General features: G+C 37.5%; 1 protein-coding gene across 4 annotated transcripts; it reads right to left on the reverse strand.

The window, feature by feature from the left end:
• Window positions 1–78: 78 nt before the first annotated feature.
• LOC130427933 (integrin beta-2-like) lies at window positions 79–16,609 on the reverse strand. 4 transcript variants are annotated; one of them, XM_056755691.1, is made up of 17 exons: window positions 16,526–16,595; window positions 16,193–16,424; window positions 11,952–12,009; window positions 11,590–11,681; window positions 11,321–11,507; window positions 10,249–10,419; window positions 9,530–9,771; window positions 7,628–7,783; window positions 7,266–7,361; window positions 6,931–7,020; window positions 6,708–6,842; window positions 4,830–5,017; window positions 4,007–4,239; window positions 3,676–3,892; window positions 3,375–3,580; window positions 3,134–3,297; window positions 79–1,373 (listed from the first exon to the last, which is right to left on the reverse strand). In XM_056755691.1, exons 2-17 carry the CDS (start codon window positions 16,199–16,201, stop codon window positions 1,308–1,310), a joined length of 2,310 nt encoding a protein of 769 aa, XP_056611669.1. In that variant the 5' UTR covers window positions 16,202–16,424; window positions 16,526–16,595; the 3' UTR covers window positions 79–1,307. The 4 variants fall into 4 exon arrangements, with proteins under 4 accessions (XP_056611669.1, XP_056611670.1, XP_056611668.1 ...); XM_056755692.1 differs by having other exon boundaries at window positions 16,193–16,411; window positions 16,526–16,585; XM_056755690.1 differs by having other exon boundaries at window positions 16,193–16,609.
• Between the last annotated feature and the right edge of the window lie 3,722 nt (window positions 16,610–20,331).

Below are 20,331 nucleotides of genomic sequence, written 5' to 3' on the forward strand. Positions count from 1 at the left end.
GACGATTTTTATTGACCAAAATGTAGTAATGTTCTTTGCACATTTCAGTCACTAGATGGCAGAATTATATCAACTAATAAACACCCTGCTTTGTATGACTGCTGTGTAATGTTTGTCAGGACTCAGGAGCAGTTTGTTTCAGATGTAATAATATATCCTTGTGTTGAAGGTCAGGGAGGGAATCCCACAGCTTTAACCCCTCAGGTTTGCTGATATCCATTACTCACGAGAGGTTTTTTATTTTTCTTATAAATTTTAAAATAGCGAACCATTAAAGTGCGTGCAGTACAGTAGGCCTAAAGAGCTTGTAAATCAACATCACGCCGTTGAATGTTGCACCATCTTGGGAGGATGGCTGCTGCTAGTGCGTTCAATGCAGTATTTTGTTTTTCTGGTGTGATTAGAGAATATAACTATGGTAGGTCAGTCTTGCTGTGTTAAAACTGCATTAGTTTTACGCAGAGTCGTTCAGACTGGACACTGTTGGATCACCGGGCTGGCGTCCAGTCTGTTTGAGGGTGAGTAAATTAAGACAGAATTTTCACTTTTGGGTGAACGGTTCCTTAAACTAACTTTAACAGATGTAACATAATTGTAGTGTTACAAAAAATAAACTTGTGTTCATTCATTTATAATCTTCATGTATAATATTTATAGCAGTGGTTCTCAAATTGGGGGATACAGCCCTATGGCGCCAGGAAAGACCACTTTTTCTATAAAATACAGAATTTAGCATAACTTCTGTGCAATCAAACAAACAGAAATGATGTTTCATCATTGGATGATTTTAAAGTGTTTTCACATTTTAAGTTTGAGATTCTAAGTTTTAGATACATTTTGTGACATGAATTTTTAAAAGTTTGAGAACCTCTGATGTACAGTTTCAATGTGTCTTTGTGCTAGCAGAAAGCTCTGTTATTTCAGAATGTCAACAGGTTTCCACTGCGTGATGATGTGACCTTCATTTACAGTAAATCGTGAAACTTCCACGAGCAAAGACTCCAATATAATGCACAGTAAATGGAATTTAAGAACAATTAAGGGCCAATAAAGAGACTGAATAGGGAATGAAAAGCTAAGCGAACACTAAAGGTTACTGCTTTGAGTTAATAATGGGAGAAGCCAACCCATGTTTATCATTAGTAAGTGTTTACATTTAAGAATTGGTGAAATTGATTTTATATAAAGTGTGCTAGAACCACATTTTACAAACAAATCTCTTTGGTCATTAAAAGGTAGAGCAATATTATTGCAGGATCAAATCCATAGATTAAATGTACACATCCTTTCTGTGACATGAAGTTTCCTCAAGAATCTTCAGAAAATGTTGGATTTTGAATTATGGTTGCGTTCTGGAATATTGGATTGATACCCTGTGGGAGAAGGGAAAACATCATTATACAGTTGAAAGAAAAAGTATATGAACCCTTTGGGCTTACTTGGATTTCTTCATAAATTGGTCATAAAATGTGTTTTGATCTTCATCTAAGTCACAACAATAGAGAAACACAGTCTGCTTAAACTAATACCACACAAACATTATACGTTTTCATGTTTTTATTGAACACAACATGTAAACATTCATAGTGCAGGGTGGAAAAAGAATGTGAAACCCTAGGCTAATGACTTCTCCAAGAGCTAATTGGAGCCAGGAGTCAGCCAACCTGGGGTCCAATCAATGTGATGAGATTGGATGTGTTGATTAAAGCTGCCCTGTCCAATAAAAAACACACACCAGTTTTGCTGTTCTGAAGAAGCGTTGTCTGATGTGAACCATACCTCGCACAAAAGAGCTCTCAGAAGACCTACGATCAAGAATTGTTGACTTACATAAAGCTTGAAAGGGCTACAAAAGTATATCTAAAAGCCTTGATGTCCATGTGTCCACGGTAAAACAGATTGTCTACAAATGGAGAAAATTCAGCACTGTTGCTACACTCCCTAGGCGTGGTCGTCCTGTAAAGATGACTGCAAGAGCACAGCGCAGAATGCTCAATGAGGTGAAGAAGAATCCTAGAGTGTCAGCTAAACACTTACAGACATCTCTGGCACATGCTAACATTTTTGTTGACAAATCTACAATAAGGAAAACATTAAACAAGAATGGACTTCATGGGAGGACACCACGGAGGAAGCCACTGCTGTCCAAAAAAAACATTGCAGCACGTTTGAAGTTTGCAAAAGAGCACCTGGATGTTCCACAGCACTACTGGCAAAACATTCTGGTGACAGATGAAACCCAAATTGAGTTGTTTGGAAAGAAGACACAACGCTATGTGTGGAGAACAAAAGGCACAGCACACCAACATCAAAACCTCATCCCAACTGTGGAATATGGTGGAGGGGGCATCATGGTTTGGGGCTGCTTTGCTGCCTCAGGCCCTGGACGGATTACTGTCATCGATGGAAAAATGAATTCCAAAGTTTATCAAGACATTTTGCAGGAAAACTTAAGACCATCTGTCCGCCAACTGAAGCTTAACAGAGGATGGACGATGCAACAGGACAACGACCCAAAGCATAAAGTAAATCAACAACAGAAGAAAATACGCCTTCTGGAGTGGCCCAGTCAAAGTCCTGACCTCAACCCGATTGAGATGCTGTGGCATGACCTCAAGAGAGCGATTTACACCAGACATCCCAAGAATATTGCTGAACTGAAACACTTTTGTAAAGAGGAATGGTCCAAAATTTCTCCTGACCGTTGTGCAGGTCTGATCTGCAACTATAGGAAACGTTTGGTTCAGGTTATTGCTGCCAAAGGAGGGTCAACCAGTTATTAAACCCAAAGGTTCACATTCTTTTTCCACCCTGCACTATGATGTTTACATGTTGTGTTCAATAAAAACATGAAAACGTATAATGTTTGTGCGGTATTAGTTTAAGCAGACTGTGTTTCTCTATTGTTGTGACTAAGATGAAGATCAGAACACATTTTATGACCAATTTATGAAGAAATCCAAGTAAGCCCAAAGGGTTCACATACTTTTTCTTTCAACTGTATGTATGACAACCAAATCAGTCACATCCACACCAACATACACAGAGGAACTATATTTGAACACCCAAAAAGGGGGAGGGATTAAAAATGAAGTGTATGTTTTATGTATATTCTAGAGAAAACAGGATTTACGGAGAATTTTTCAAGTTTCCTGTCTTCTTCGAATCTTCTCCAATCTCTTAGGTCCCTTGCATGAAGGCATGCCTTGACAATGAGTAGGATCAAGAGACCAATCAGAGCTCCACCTGCCAGAGATCCTCCTACGATGGCCGCTATGTTTGGCCCTTTGGGACAATCTATGACAACAAACGTGAGGTGTCAAATTCTGTAACCTTTTTTCAAACCAGTACACATTTTAAGCTTGGATCTATACCTCTGCTTTTTAGGACATTGACCAAGTACTTGTCAAATCCATCTTGCTCAGTCATTGTAAATGTCATCCAGCACCCTTCTGCATCTTTGACGCGACAGTCGCTCTTGGCCAGTTTTTCACTAATGCTGAGTTTAAGGTGATTGCATGCTTCTGAGCAGTTCTTCTTGAACGGACCGCTTTCAAAGGCCAAACATTCAACACAACTCCTGATGCAGGTAAAGACAGGATCGCAAATGAAAACACACACACAGAAATAGCACTTTCTATTTAAGTCTGCCTGTAACTCATGACGTTTACATACGCTGATTGTTGACAGGGGGCTTGACATGTAGGACATTCTTTGCAGTAGGGCCTCTTGTATTCCCTTAGGCATTCGCACTGGTTACATACACACGTGCCACGGTTGTGACACACGGTTCCTTGTGTCTTGCAGGCTACATCAGATATTGCACAGTGACACGCCGTTCCCTCATAGCCTTCGTGACACTTACATTTACCACATTTGCATTGGCCATGACCTGACAAAAGTAAATACGCATGATACGTGAGAGCATATTTAAAACAAAAAATTTGCATTTATTATATATAAAACATATATTGATATGTAACTATGATTTACCCCCAAATATTACCTCCACACTGTGTATTGTTAAAGTTTTCACAGTGCTCATCGTCACAATCACAGAATTCGCCGTAGTATTGACTGTTGCCCTCTGTGATGTGACATTGGCAGCGCCCGCACACACAGTCTCCTTTTCCCTCGCACTCCGTCCCGTTGTCTTTCTTGCACTGAGCTCTCAATGAGGCTTCGTCTTTTTGGCCTATCTGGCACTCACAATGCCCCCCTATGAAACCCTGGTTACACCTGTGGATATGTGGGGGATATTTATGCTGCGTTTAGACATTTATGGTAACATAATACCCAACACTGTTTCCCTGTAGATTGACATGAGGGTTACAACTTGAATTTAATGTGTTCATTAGAGTTGTCCAGGTGGAACTTTTTGCATTTAAAGGCCCAGTGTAAGAAATTTAGTGGCATCTAGCGTTGAGGTCACGAATTGCAGCCAACGGCTCACTCCAACCCTCCCCCTCCCTTTCTAAGCACTTTTTGACACAGGACTAAGATGTCGTCACATTTTTGTCTCATTGGCGACGGAAATATCGTATTCACGAAACGTGCTCTGTAGAGAAATATGTCCGTTTAGTGCTAATGTAGAAACAACATGGCGAATTCCACATGAGTGGACCTGCCATGTATGTAGTTTGAAAATGCTCATTATATTGTAATATAAACATAATGCTTTATAATGTAAGCTCTTTATAGATCTCTGAAGACATAGTTATGTATATTAAATTGCATTTCTGTCAATTGATCCTTTCAAAAAATGACACACTGGACCTTTAAAATAAGTACGTAAAAAGAAAGGAGTAAAAAATAATTTGAGATCGTACCTGCAGCCACCACAGACCACTACTCCACTACCCCCGCAGTGAGGATGAGGTTTATTTGTATCGTCACACTCGCACTCACATCGAGTGGAAACAGTCACCTTTAGTTTTTCACCAAAGCCCAAGGGCCCAATGTTGAACGTCTGGTTTTTAATGCATTTCTCTGCTGTCACTGTAACATCAAAAGCCACCTGTACACATTTTGGTAAGAATAATTTGATACCATGCGATCACACAGGAAAATTCTAAGAGTTTTACACAATGTGGCAGTGATTATTATAAATGATTTGTCCAGCATACCATCATTTTTTTTTAATTAATTTAATCAAAAAAGTGAAGTTCCTCTCCCCCACTCAACAACAACTCTTCACCACATAGAGGTAGGACCTTACTGACTGTCTAATGGTCCGCCATTTTTAGCCCTTTCCTCCAGGCCCAACTTACAACAAACAAATCAAAAAGGGAAAGGAAAAATTAAGCCCTGTTTCACTCGGATACACTCGGATACACATCATGATACGGAAAAGAAGTTCAATTCAATTTTATTTATATAGCGCTTTTCACAATGTGCAGTGTTCCAAAGCTGCTTAACAGGAGAAAATGCAACAAGCAAGATCATTCTAGTAAATAATATCTAATAAATGCAGTCTCCCGGTGGTTTATTCAGCATATAATGCATTAAGTGAGAGCTTGGCAGAAAAGATGTGTCTCTAATCTTGATTTAAATTTGGAGTGTGTCTGACCCTCGAATAGTATCGGGAAGGCTATTCCAGAGTTTAGGTATGAGAAAGTTCTTCCTCCTTTGGTGGATTTAGTTATTCTAGGTGTTATCAAAAGTCTGGAGTTTTGAGATCTTACAGAGCGTGATGGGTTGTAGTGTGATAGAAGCTCTATTATGTGGGTAGGGGCTAAACCGTTAAAGGCTTTAGAAGTGATTAAAATAACTTTAAAGTCAATACCATACTTAATGTATAGCCAGTGAGGTGATAATAACATTGGGGTTATGTGATTGTATTTTCTGGACCTGGTTAGAACTCTGTTAGCTGCACTCTGAACTAACTGTAGTTTGTTTATTGATGATTCAGGACAACCACTAAGTGTTACATGACAGTAGTCAAGTCTTGAGGTCACAAATGCATGAATAAGTTTCTCTGCGTCAGCAACACAGAATATTTCGTAATTTAGCGACATTTCTAAGGTGGAAGAAGATTGTTGCGACACAGCCACCTGTTGCGATACCTCCACCTTGACCAATCAGAGTCAATCGCAACGTCCGTTTCATGGTAACTTTAGGTTACAAAACTGTTGTGGTAGAATTAAAAAGGCAGTTGACATCTAGTCTACTTCAAAGACAGAAAATAAATTTGACAAAGCACTTTTGTGCATTATTGGACCACAAAACTGAAATTTATAACCCGTATGTTTAGCATTCTTTTGGCTTTTTCATATTATAACTTTCTCTTCAAAATAAAAGTCCCCATAAACACAAAAAAGGAACTTTGTCAGTGCACATTACTAGTTTTAAAACAAACATGTCACCCATGCAAGATAACATGGACTGTAATCTTAGTATCTCCCACGTATTAAAATTAAGGCATTGTGGAGTGCAATAAATAAGGAGCAAGAGACGAAGATTGTGTCGAGTCAGCTTTACTCTCCACTTTACTAAATCTCACACTGAACAGCGAGTGAGGTCCAAAAAGCCACACACATCTGAACACGGAACACAACAAAAACAAACTCCTCCCCCCCTTAAAGGTTTAGTACCTCAGTGAATGTCTCTTTAGTATTACTTGTGGTTCGCCACAGCATCACCATATACCTTCTTACATCATTTGAGTTTGTTCTCATGTACTTGAGTAAAGTTAAAAAGTTACTCACCGTTTGTCCAATAGCCACATTAGCACATCTCCCCCTGTCACTGAACATTTCTCCATCTTTACAGTCTGATGCATATTTAATAGATATGTGGTTTGGGAGGAAATCATGGGCCATAATCACTTCAGAGGTTAAGTTCTGTTCAAATACCAAAAGGAAAAGGTTCAAATAGGTCTGCTTTGAAAATGAAGTCATGAGACTTATAAAACTTACAATAATTTCTTACATTGTATGCATCCACAATCAGATTAACCACATTGCTCGAGTCGTCAGAAAGCACTCCAACAGCTGACTTGGGGATCAGTTGACTGAGGCTCTATTTCAGAAAATAAACCAATTATATCAATATAATACTGTTAAGATCTATTAAAAATAACAATAATGCAGAGTGTGTGTAAAGCATGTGTTGTTCAGTGGCACTTTTCAAATACATTTACTGAAAACATCCCATGACTTAATTAGACAAATTTAGCTTGTGAAGGGAATCGACCTGCAAATTAATTGTTTCTAAGAGAAAGCATAAAATCACTATTACATTCCAAGCAAGCAGGTTTTACTTACTTCGTACACACTTTCCATTTTCTTGGTGACGGCAAAAATTGGTTGTATATTTTGCTCCTCTAGCTTCCGAGCTATCTGACCAACAGATGGGTAATCCTGAAAATAGATTTTTTTTGGACCGCATGATCTTAGCACAGAGACATTTCAGATATTTCACTTATATTTTCACACTTGTTAAAGTCGGCTTTACTTTCACTAGTCCCACCTGGATTTATAAATATAAAAATTAATTTTCTTTATTAAACTGTACTGTTAAGGACTATTTAATGGGGGATATGTGTTTGTTAGAAAACGGCCTTTATATGATGCAGTTCATTTCCTAAATAAGGATGTTTAAGTGTCTGCCCAAAAGTAAATCATACCCAGAAGTTGCTCTTGCTGTACTTGTTGTTGACCAGCTGACAAGTTCCTTGGTTTGGTTCCAGAATGGCGGCGAGTTTACCGTCCCCTGCCATGTGGAAGCCATCATCTGTGGCCAGCACCAGCAGCCGAGTGCTGTTTCCCCAGCCGATCTCTTTCTGTGCACAGGTAATACATTTGATTTGTATTTACATGAATGATGAAGGACATGATCTTGTGACTTACGAGTGGCATTTCACTGAAAATGGCCCCATAAGAAATTTTGGTAATACTTTCCCAGAAGCATGTATGTATAATGCATTATAAAGAGTTATTAAAGGGTAAATGCATTATAATTGTTCATAATGTGTGTTGCAATTAGTGGTGGGCCGTTAACGGCGAGACTCTTATCGCGCGATAAAAAGAATGTCGCCGTTAATCTATTCTCAAAGTTGGGTTGGGAGCTGGGTCTATACTTCCCAAGCTATGATGACATTCACCTTGATATTTTACCGCGGATGTATACCTAGCAGAATTGCACTGTACCGGGCGAGAACGATATTTTTCAACTCGCGTGTTTGAGCAATTCGCGTCATTCGCGCCACCTCATCATCTCATGACCAGGGCTTCATTCGCGTCTATCGCGTCTTTGCATTGACTTAACATGTAAATCACTCGCGCTTGACGCGCCATTTGTGTTTGGTCTGAACACAACATAATGTTACTGTGAAATTACCACATCAAACGTGACGTGCTAACATGGGTTCAGCTTTGAAGCCGCGCGGTTGCTTCAGGGAAAATGTATTTTTGAGAAGCTTCCCAATGGAAACATCGACAAGACTAAAGTTGTTTGCACCTTGTGCAATGCGGGATGGGTTTAAAAAAAAACTTTCTCTCAACAGGTAGTGGTCTAGCTTTAGTTGAAACCAGTAAATTTGTATTGACACCTAATGTATTATGGCTCCTTTATGACACATCGCTTGCTCCCTAACTCTTTGTAAATTGCTTTGGATAAAAGCGTCTGCTAAATGACTAAATGTAAATGTCCTGTAGGAGCTCTTCCAGTCTCAAGTACCACCTAAACGCAAATCATCCCTTAGCTAATGCGGAAGTAAACACAAGTACATCTTATTGAACATAATTTATTTTCATAACCAATTATCATAGTAGAACAGCTTTCTCAAGCAGTTTGTGATGCATTTTGGAAACAGGAGATGAGCCCCTGGTCTAATTAGCCACCTGGCTTGAGACACCCGTTCTCAAAGACTTACTTTTAGTCATTATTTGGGTAGCACACATATTCTGAATGCCTTCGGCAGAATTCAAATGAGCCATTTTAATCTAGATTAATATCGATTAATTCCAAAATTAATCAAAATCAAAGAAAATTAATCTATGCCCACCACTATTTGTAATGCATTATATTGAGTTGTATAATTAATTTAAAATGTGTAGTGTAACAATGAATTGCTAAGTGTAATAATATATTAACAGAAATAACAATTATTTATAAGACATTACAATGCATTAAAAGGTGCATTACAATGCTTTAAAACTACTTTTATAATGCATTATACATTCATGCTTCAAGGAAAGGGTTACATATTTTTTTTAACTGTAAGATAAGGTTTAGTGTAACTTAAAATGAACCCTTATCACCCTCTGTTGACTCTCCAACTGTTGCCTGGAAAATTTTGATGCGTACGATTTAAGATTTTATCCCTTTCTGAAGCACAATTGTTATATTTACCGCATTTGTCGGATTCATCCCAACATTTGTTCCTAGGAAATACAATTCTTTAATTTAGGATATTAAGCAGTATTAAAACATTTCCCCAAAATCACAAAATGTAGTTGTAGAATTTAGCATTAAGAAATGTAAATAATATAAATATTGCAATAAATGTAATAAAGCAAGCCCTCACCATGCAGACTGCAGCTTGCATGATGGCGTCCAGACTTCCCTCTGGTGCGTCCAGGTTTCCAGATATGTGCTGCTTGGCTACCATTTTTTTGAATTTCTTTCCATCGGCAGTCAGAGAAAGTACGTGCTCAAAGCCAAAGGCTGGTTGACATGGTTCATTTTTGTCAGGACAAGGTCTTTGGAGCTTCACTTCGTTGGTGTCCGTGAATGGAAGCAAAGTCTTGTCGACAAATGCACCAAAGCCTGCGTTAGAAAAACAACTTTGTGAATTTATTGATGTCATCCTTGTGTGACCTGTGAGTGACTTTGAGCCAGAATAAAAACTTTGAGATTCATGCAACAGAGTAAAAAGGAAGGTCATGTCGATGTGTCGAATGTTTTGTTTCTATTGAAACCTGTTGCTGAGATACAATCATTTGAACATCATGTGAAACATCTTCGGACAAGGGGGGAACTTGTTTGAAAGTGTCACACCAACAGTATTAAACTAAATGCATTTCTTTTACTCTGTGTTGATTTATACATTTACCTGTTTCTATTGTAACTTTAAAACAGTTTTAACAATAGACACAAGGCAACATCTTTTACTTGTTATTTTGAGATTTTGTCCATCCATAACCAACGAGCTAAAATGGATACGGTATAAAAAATTGCCTATTTTGGTGTGTTTTAATGTGGTGGTTAATATATTTGTAGAAAATGTATTTCATATTGAATCACCTATTCTGGCATTGCCAGTCTTTCTCTTAAGCTCATTGAGTAAATCTGATCCCAGCTTTTTAACATTCTCCAGATCATCTTTCATAGAGTAGGAGAGATCCATCAGGTAGTAAAGGTCCACAGGATAGCCTTCAGCTCTTTTAAAAGTTACTGTAAATGTGTGGGGTTTCCCTAAAAAGCAACACATCAGATTTTAAAGTTGTCTAAATATGAACAAACTTACATGCAGTAAAAAAAACTTGTTTCTTTCACTGTTTCTGAGAGATAATATGGGATCAGAAGTATTGCGAACACATGAATAATTATAATAAGCGAAAAGCAAACAATTAAAACCATGAGAATTTTAAACACAATTTAAATTATATTGCACAAAATTACTACATGAAGGCAAAGTTGTCAAAATCGCACAAAAAATAATGTTTTCCTTGGTTTGTGATCTGATATTTTCTGCTTGTATTTTCATTTTTTTAACGCAAACGTTATTTTTTCCTTCGCTTGTTTCTTCACATTCTGCGCTTGCTTTTCCAAATGCTGCAGATCTAGTCTCATGTTAATTAGGGCGGGCTTTAGCGTCACCATTGGTCCACTAGTTCTAGATTGACTGCTCCTCCTCTAGCCAATCAGTCGTTGACGTCACTTCCACCGCGACTCGCGGCACATTGGATAATGGCCGTCATCTGCTAATCCCGCACAAGGAAAATGGTAATAGAACATAATTAAGTATCTTACTGAGTGTTAGATACACTTCTTATATCTGTTATGAGTACGCTCTGCCAGGTTAAATTAACATAACGTTATGTGTCCTGTTTGCTTGGTTTAATCAGCGGTGCTATAGTTTACAGTTACTCTATTAAGTTATTTAAAATAATTGGCTGTGTATTTCGAAATAAAGACTGTATTGGTGTAAATGTGGGATGTTGCTAGCTCATGAGAATGATTATGCCTTACATTCGTATCTTAACTCTTTTAGACGAGCACATCATAAAGTTCTGACTCGCGGTTTTAATTTTTTGATTTACGCTTATTTATTTTTAAATATGCCCGCAAAATTTTGGTGGGAAATAAACCCTACCTGGTCTAAGATTCAGCTCTATTTCTTGTGGAGTGATTTGTACTGGATGAGAGCCATTCGTCAGGGGCTTGATTGAAATTTTGTTTAATTTATTCTGGGGGTCTATTATAGCTGAGCACCCTTTATCTGTCAGCACAGCAACAGTGTCGCAACGTACTGCTTCCTGCTCTCCAGGCTTGTTGAAATTCTGCGGTTAAAACAAGACGGACTTAAGTTTTAAAAATGTTATAATGTAAAATGTTTTATATGTTTCCCACTATTGAATTTACCAAATCTTTACACCAGGCACAGCCAGGTCCAGATATGATGCAGTCTCCACATGATTTAACAGAAGCTTTTAAGCATTGCTCCTGTGTGCACACTACAAGAAACAAGAAAAAGTTTCAATGTAATCGTTAAACAACTTATTTGGATAAAAAAATCCTAGTGCAAAAGCTTTTCAAGAAAAATTATCCCAAATGCCTTCTTACATTGCAGAAAAGGCAATCCCACAATGCTTTGCTACAAGCTTAGTGGCAGTGAAAAAACATAGTCTTGCCAGATCAAGTGAGAGAAATAATACTATACAATTTGGGAAGAGAAACATAGTCCATCAGCTAAGTCCAGTTTAAAGCACTGGTCATATACATACCATGTTTTCCCACCAACAACAGGAGAAGTCCCCTCAGACAAACCGATTGCAGCATTTCCTAAATTAAGCAGAATTTCTTGTTATCACAGCTCTGCATCTGTGTTTTTACTCTCCAAACAACCACATTTAGCACCCACACCTTAATTCAAATAAAGAATGTGCTATTGTTGTTGATCTCTAAATTTGGTGTACGTAAGTCTTGCAAAAGCTGTCTCAAACTTTTTCACGCACTTCTTGTTTTCCAATGCATGGCAACATGGAATTGTACACACAAAAAATGACATTTTGGGACAAAACACTTTCTCGGTTAGTGCCTCACTGTGCACCTTAACACAAATCCCTACAATGGAAACATGCAATGCATTCTAAGAGTTTTAACTTTAAACCAGTACTCCGCGTGAGAGTGCATCTGTGTAAATGAGGTTTGGGAATGTGATTTTTGTTTTTATCATTAAGAAAAAGTGTCTAAAAGCTTTATGAATAAATAAAACTCTTCAGATTTCATCTATAAGCTACATACGCACATACCCCGCTTTTTAAAGCTAGACAAAAGCCGCTTAGACATTAAGCCTAACATTTTTTAAAGCAGCCCTGCAACGATGTATCATGCATCCTGAATTGTTAACAATGTTTAACGTGCGGTCTTCTCATGCATCACCTTTTCAAAAAACGAGTTGGGCGTATTGCATAGTATTTCACTGCTCCATAAATTCCCTCAACGATCGTATAGGTTTCAGAAAGTTTTTTTCGAACATACATAAATGGATTGCAACAACTTATCTTCGTCATTAATTAGCGATTCTCCCTGAAAAAGTATGTGGCCACAGGATAGCAGGAGAAGGAGCAGTAGCATGAGCAGATGTCACTTTCACATGTAAGCAGGAGAGAGAGAGAGAGAGAGCATACGTTCGTGAAGTTCAGGTGTTTGTTTGTTCACTGCATTTGGGTGAAGAATGTTATATAAACTGTGGATAACGCTGGATGTGGAGATCGTTTGAAACTGAAATATGCAGCCGTCCCAGCGCTAAAATCAGAGATGAAAAGTTCTTGAGTAATTTTACTTGATTACTCTACTTAAGTATTATTTCGGGGGATTTGTACTTGACTACAATTAAAAATGAATACTTGTTCTTTAAATTATTACATTTTTCATTATTATACCTTACAATTTTATTTATACTCAAAAAGTACTCATTTTTGGAGTCTCACCTTCCTCCATCTTCCCTTACTACTAATGAACCAACTGAATTTTGCTGATAGCGAGTTTAATTTAAATGTTATTTATTCAGCAATGAGATTCATTTTAACATTCAATGAACACTCTAAAAAATGCTGGGTTATTTGTTTAACCCAACAGCTGGGTTGAGCCTGTTGGGTCATGTTGTTGGGTTATTTTCTCAGTGTTGGGTCATTTTTTGAGTAACCCAAACGCTGGGTTAGCAGTCGGGTCCAATTGAGTGACAGTTGAGAGAGTAAACCCCTCCCACTCATCGACGCATCAGACAAACTTTACCTTCGCGGGCATTTTGATCCACCTCATCTCGAAAAGTTGTTATTCGGAGAAGAAAAGGTATGTTTACAAGTTTTTAATGTATAAAACTATTACTGCACAAAAAAAATGCAAAAGTATGCAAAATTCGGCTGTTCGCATTAGGTTTGAAAGTAACGTTACAATCTAGCTTCGTTAGCTTTGTATAGCTAGTCTGTAACGTTATGCCCACGTTGTTCTAACTTACAGCTTTTTAATCATTTAAACTTCATTTTTGGTCAACATTTCCCTTTGAAATTCCTGACTCGTGTGAGTCATTTAGTTCAGTAACTTACGCAACTTGATATTAGTTTAAGGTCGACACGAGAGAGCGTCGTGTCAAAAGCAAGCATCCAGCTCATTTTTTTTATTTTAAATACCGCTAATGTTCGGTGAGGGAGCTTAGTTTAAATAGTCTTTTAGACGAGAATGTTGTTGTTAAGAACACAAATACGTGATTTATATATAAACATAACGCCTCTTTGAGATTTTGTTAAGACGCTGTCGGAGGTGTGAGCTTCAGGCTGTCAGCGGTCGTGGCTCCGTGGAGAGCAGCTCTATCTCGGCCATTGCCTCGGGAGTAGCCGCTCTTATAACGTTAGTGGTTAACAATGCGATATAATTAATTTTGGGTATATGAGGCGAAAAATTGTTGCTCTTTTTAGACTTCTACTTATTCCCGAGTGTGTCGAATTAGTGAAGGGTTGTTTTAACGTTTATAATATTTTTTTTTTAAGACTGTATTTCGCTTTCTGTACTAGATCCCACTCTTCTTTTTCCCCCCACTGACAGCGTGCAGAATAACAGCTAATATTAATGGATCATTCTATTCAAGAGAATGTCAACTGGAACTTGGATGTTTTCATAACAGGCTTAAAGGTAAACATTATTTAGGTAAAATGTTAATGTACTTCTTTATATGTTTATTATAATCCATTGTGCTCTGGGTAGGCCAGTCTCCTTACATTCTTCTCTTGTCTCTTCTCTTGTCTCTTTTCTTGTCTCTTTATAGATGAACAAATTGATAAAGAAACCCTCCTTCTGAACATCCACTTCCAAAAGTGCACACCACACTGTTGTCTACAACTCCCAGGAAAAGAATCCTCTTCAGTAAGACTGCTCAGTGGATATTTTAGGTTAAGCAGTGCTGAAACCGAAAGAACTAACACTCTTTAAAATGTTTTGTGAGTTTATATGAAGAGGAAAGTTACGGTGTCCCTTTTTCACATCCATAACGCTTGTTTATTTCTTTTTTTATAGAAAACTTGTGCATAGACTTATATTTTATCATATAAATGCGGTTCTATCAACAAGGGTTTAGTAAAATACTTTTTATAGTGTTTTGAAGTGTTAAGTTGTCTAACTATTTATATTTACTTGTGCCACTTTAATAACCTTGTTAAATGTATATGTTTAAATCTAAACTAATGTAATTTATTGAAGTTAATTTTCTTTAAATATGTATAAACATACATTTCATCAAAGTGTTTTATATGCCATTTTATTGTTCATTGAGCATAACATATTGCATGTTTTTATGAATTCCTTTTGTCTTGCATTTTGATCCTTAATAAAACTATTGATTCTTACTGATGCCTCGAGTATTTCTCTGTGATTTTGTTATTATTATTTTTAAACATTTCGGGTTTGTTTTAAACCATCAATGTAATTTTTAAGCAAAAGTTGATTTAAATAAAACAACCCAGCATGTTGGGTCAAAGATTTAACCCAACTGGCTGGGTTAAAATAACCCAATGCTGGGTTTGTCCATGTTTGACCCAATGTTGGGTTACCAAAATAACCCAAATTGGGTTGTTTTAACCCAGCCTTTTTTTAGAGTGTACATTTACTTTTACTCAAGAACAATTTTGATGTGGTAACTTTTTACTTTCACTCCAGGATGTTTCTGGCCAGATACTTGTACTTTTACTCGAGTAAAATTTTCACTCAGTACTTGTACTTTCACTTTCACTTATACTTTCAGTAACATTTTTGAGTACTTTTTACACCTCTGTCTAAAAGATGCCGGACATGAACCGTATGCGGTGAGTGAAACCGATGTGTGTGTTTTGTTGACAATGGGTGCGCACGTGCTTTGGTTCAGCCTACCCCTCCCCCCGCGCGCGCCGTATGTTTTCGGAAACAACCGTAAAGCTTTATCCATCTTTTATAAATGTGATCAAACTAAATACTCTTCGAAGATAAGAAGTATGCAAAACTACCCTAAAGGTACTCAAGATTAATATGAGATTGGCGGAAACCCCGTGTGTTACGCCCGCTTTAAATGAAATATCCTTTTATAATACTGTAGGTGGTAAAGTATGCCATAATTCTTCAAAGCACTAGTCAATGTAGTAAATGGATAAACAAGAATTATTCATTAAATAACTTATTGATGACTGACAGTAACCTGATGTGACCAAAAAAATCAAACAAATCAAAATTACAGTCAATGACATTGTTTCCATTTATTCCATATAAAACTTTGCACGAGAAGATTAATCCGGACATTGTTGCAGATTCTGAACAGTTCCGAAAAGCTTAAATCCACGTATATGAATAAATCTACCGTACAGATAAATGATGTTTTTATAAACAAAGTTCGGGAGGAGCCGGAGCATATAATCAAGCCCGGATGGTTCGCAATCAGTAATCATGGCTTCCACCCTACCGGCTAAGCGAGCCAGCCCATAATTTAAGCAAGACTTCTTACCTGCGTCATCTCTACGGTTTTCAACAACTCCCCGGCTTCTTCCCCGAACTCCCTCCGTTAGCAGAATCCAGGGGGTTTGCTCTGGGTTCGGGCCGTTTCCGAAATCGGGACATTTAGTCATTTACATTTAGTCATTTAGCAGACGCTCACCCTAGCGGAGCCCGCTCCCTGGACAGCACCTCAAACGCGTATACCTTTTACACTTCTGCTAACCGTTGTCTGCATAGGTGAACTCGTGAATACAGTACAGTAAGAATAATGATACATTTATTACAGAATTCCCATGTGATAAAAGTAATGACACACAAAAGAAAAATATTTTTCTTCACTTACTTAATGCAGCGCCCTAGAGACGTAACCGTCATGGGTAGATATGAGAAGATTCTGTGTGACGAAGTTTCCAGCAGCCTCCGCTTGGGAAGCAGCACTGGCGCACATTCAGTTCACCACCCTTTCCTTCCGTCACCGCTGCCGGTTCAGGAGAGGTTGGGACGACAGATCCCGAACGACGGGAACAATCAACCCGTACGATGCTTCCAGGGAACGCCAGCAAATACTCCGATTACCAACAATGTGTTTTGGTATTGTTTTATATTTAATGGGGGAAACACAAAACCAGTTCACTTAGGGCCTCCATCTGGTCAGCAGCAGCTCTGCATGTCTCTCACATGCACTAAAAGAGCGAGTGGGAGTCAAAAAAAGTCTCAAGAAAACAACTTTTTAGGTTTTTTCGGTGGTTAATTGACATCTGACTGTTGTAAATCAATCTAATAATCTTCCTGCATCTCTGATTTGCCATGCTCATAATCAGTGCCGGAGCTAGAGTTTTTCAGATGGGGTGTCCTGGGGGTGGCCAAGACATCTTCAGGGAGTCCATAGACCATGATAGAAAGTCAGTGTGTAATATTGATGCACGGATAGCGGTTATATTCGCGGGCGCTGCGGATGATCCGCGGGACGGGTGTGTCGGGTAATAAAAAAAAACATTTTGATTAATTGCGGGTGGATGATATCATATACAATATTAACAAAATTTCTTCAAAAGTACAAATTTGTTTAAAATGCATTTTAAAGCAGGCGCTAATTTGCAGTAATTTAAAAGAAATGCGCGTGTGGTGGCGGTAGAGGGCGGTCTATTTCTTAAAGAAGATATGGGGGCAAAACAGATCCGAGAGAAATTTAAAAAGGGAGAAATAAAAACAAAACAAAAGGTAGGAAAGAAAAGTACCTTGTGGGAGCGTTTTAGCGAAGTGGTTAACAAGGATGAATCAAGTGATGGGTTTGTAATATGCAACGGCTGTGAGGCACTGTATGTATATGAAAGCCATAAGACTGGTACCTCTTATATGGTACATCATGTATGTTCTAAATGGAAAGATTAGATTCAAGCATTTACAGACAAAGACAGTGCTAGAAAATTTACTTCGTAATTAAAGTGACGATCGGATTCGGGTCGGGTGCGGATATCTATATCAGAGAAAATTATACGTGCTGGCGGGTGGCGGGTGGATGATTTATTTGAAGCAGCGGATGCGGGTGACATTTTAGCTTATCTGCGCATCTCTAGGTGTAACCCTAACCTGACATCAAAAGAGAAATAATAATTTACTTAACCTGGTGTTTGTAACGTGATTTGGCTTAAAAATATTATTAGTCTCGTAACACACAACTAGATTCGCCGTACTGTAACTTAGCTGTATTTTATTAGCCCTTTATGATATGTAAACAGGATATTTGCAATTGAGGTAATCTTTTGAGTATCACGACCAGATAAATAGTTTAAGAATTTCAAAGTTAGCTTAAGATTTAAACACTGGTGGTGGCTGTAGCTGAAGTTAGCTTACATTAAGTAAACAGGCAAATAGTGCAATGTTTTGGCACTGCACTGTTTATGTTTATATAACTAGCACAAATGTAACGTTAAACACAATGTTTAGGCACAATTTGGGAACCGATCTCTCTTATCTGATTAACCCGTCTAGCGCCAACATTCATGTTGGCTCATACAGCGACTTCACTTTCAAAATGATTTCCGCAAACAAAATCCCGATGCCTAGTCTTAAAACTAACCTTATATGCGAAATTTCATTAGTCTTCTGTTACTCACATCACTTTCGTCCTTGATTAATTTGAAAGCTGCGCGCGGCACCGGACGCTTTTTCAGCAAGTGGTGAAATGAGATGTCAATCATCATTAAACTGCCCGATAAAATTTGAGGTGGCACTCGGGGTGGCAAATCAGATGTCTGAGGGGTCACCCAGGACACCCCTCTGACTCCGCCTCTGCTCATAATTGGTCTAATCAGGTCGAAACTGTAAAAGAGAAGAGAAGTTTTAACGATACTCACGTATGCATGTAAAGGAATAAACGGAGGAAGTTGTGATTCTTGCCCAAACTCACCAAGAAAAAATCAGCCGCAAAAAAATGCCGTTGACACCTCTGCCAAACGAAGTGAACTTTCTTTGCCCAATTATTAAACTACGAAAAAGATGATTGCGGTAGATGGATATATTACTTGTGTTAAATCAGAATAACGAACAATTTTTATTAGTAAATTGTTATGCCACCAACAACAAAGTGAACAATGATGTACTTTTTTCAAATATTGAATCTAGGATTCAGCATTTCATTTCCCTATATCCTTCAGCCAAAGTTATGTGGGGAGGAGATTTCAATACTGTGTTTAATGAAACCATTGATAGATGGGCTCCTAAAACTAGAACAGGCCCTTCTGGTGAATTGGATAATGTAGGTTTAAGATTGGGTCTTATAGATGTATGGCGATGTAAGAATCCAGACAGGAAAGAACATACATGGAGTAATAAGGACTCATCTCTTCATTCTCCTATTGACTATTGGTTAGTGTCTACTGATTTAACTAACAAGGTGACCTCTGTATTGATAGAACCTTGCATAATGACGGATCATAAAGGAATATTTATAAAAATAAATATGTTACAAGGTCAATCATCCAAAAATCATAACGATTATTGGAAATTAAACAACAAATTGCTTGAAAATGAAAGTTTAAAAGAAAACATTAAAGATATTATTGATAAATATAGGAAAATTGCAGATCTAGCAAGATCATATGGAAAGTATTGGGAATGAATGAAGTTTGATATTAGAACAGCATTTATTAATCAATGAAAATTTGAAACAAAAACTAAAAAATTAAGGAAAAAGCAAGTATTAAGGATATTTTGAATTTGTGCAAAAGAAAGAGGATACTTTGTATTTTTGTGAGTTACAAAAATTAGATTTATTGCAAATAGAATTAGATAATATCTATGAAGATAAAGCAAGAGGAGCTTTTATCAGAACTAGACTTAAATGGTTAGAAAAAGGGGAAAAAAAGAAACTGTGGTTTTTAGCACAGGCCTTTTTAGATACCGTGGTGAGTGATACAAAAAAAGTTGATCAGAACTTTCAAAATGTTTGTGATAAAAAAATAGACATTGAAGAATTGCGAGAGTGTATTAACTTATTAAAGAGTAACAAATCTCCAGGCAATGACGCTAACCGGCGATTTTTATAAGACTTTTTCCAAAGAACTTTCACCCTTTTTACTATTAGTATTTGTAGAAGCTATTCAAAAGTGTGAATTGCCTGTTTCATTAAAACAAGGAGTTATAACATAGATTCCCAAACCTAATAAAGACAACTTATTCATTGAAAATTGGAGGCCTATTAGTTTGCTAAATAATGACAGTAAAATGTTTGCAATGATTTTTGCTAGAAGACTGAAGCAAGGTGTTGACAAAATAATTGATATAGAACAGTCTGGGTTTATGCAAGGCTGCCATATCAGGAATAACATTGGAATAGTCTTGTATATGATTGATTATAATCACTTTATTGAGGATGAAACTTTTGTTTTATTTATTGATTTCTATAAAGCTTTTGATACAGTGATCCATAGTTTTATTTTCAAAGTCATTCAATTGTTTGGTTTTGGAGATATGTTTTTAAAAGCAGTCAAAACATTATATAGTGGGTGTAATAGTTCTGTCAAACTTGCTCATGGTACCTCACAAAGATTCGATATTCATCGTGGCATTAGGCAAGGATGCCCCCTTTCTCCTTTTTTATTTTTGTTAGTCACTCAAGTTTTAGCATCACATATAAAAAGAAATCAA

The sequence above is a fragment of the Triplophysa dalaica genome, chromosome 8 (genome assembly GCF_015846415.1).
Source record: "Triplophysa dalaica isolate WHDGS20190420 chromosome 8, ASM1584641v1, whole genome shotgun sequence".
Classification (NCBI taxonomy): domain Eukaryota; kingdom Metazoa; phylum Chordata; class Actinopteri; order Cypriniformes; family Nemacheilidae; genus Triplophysa; species Triplophysa dalaica.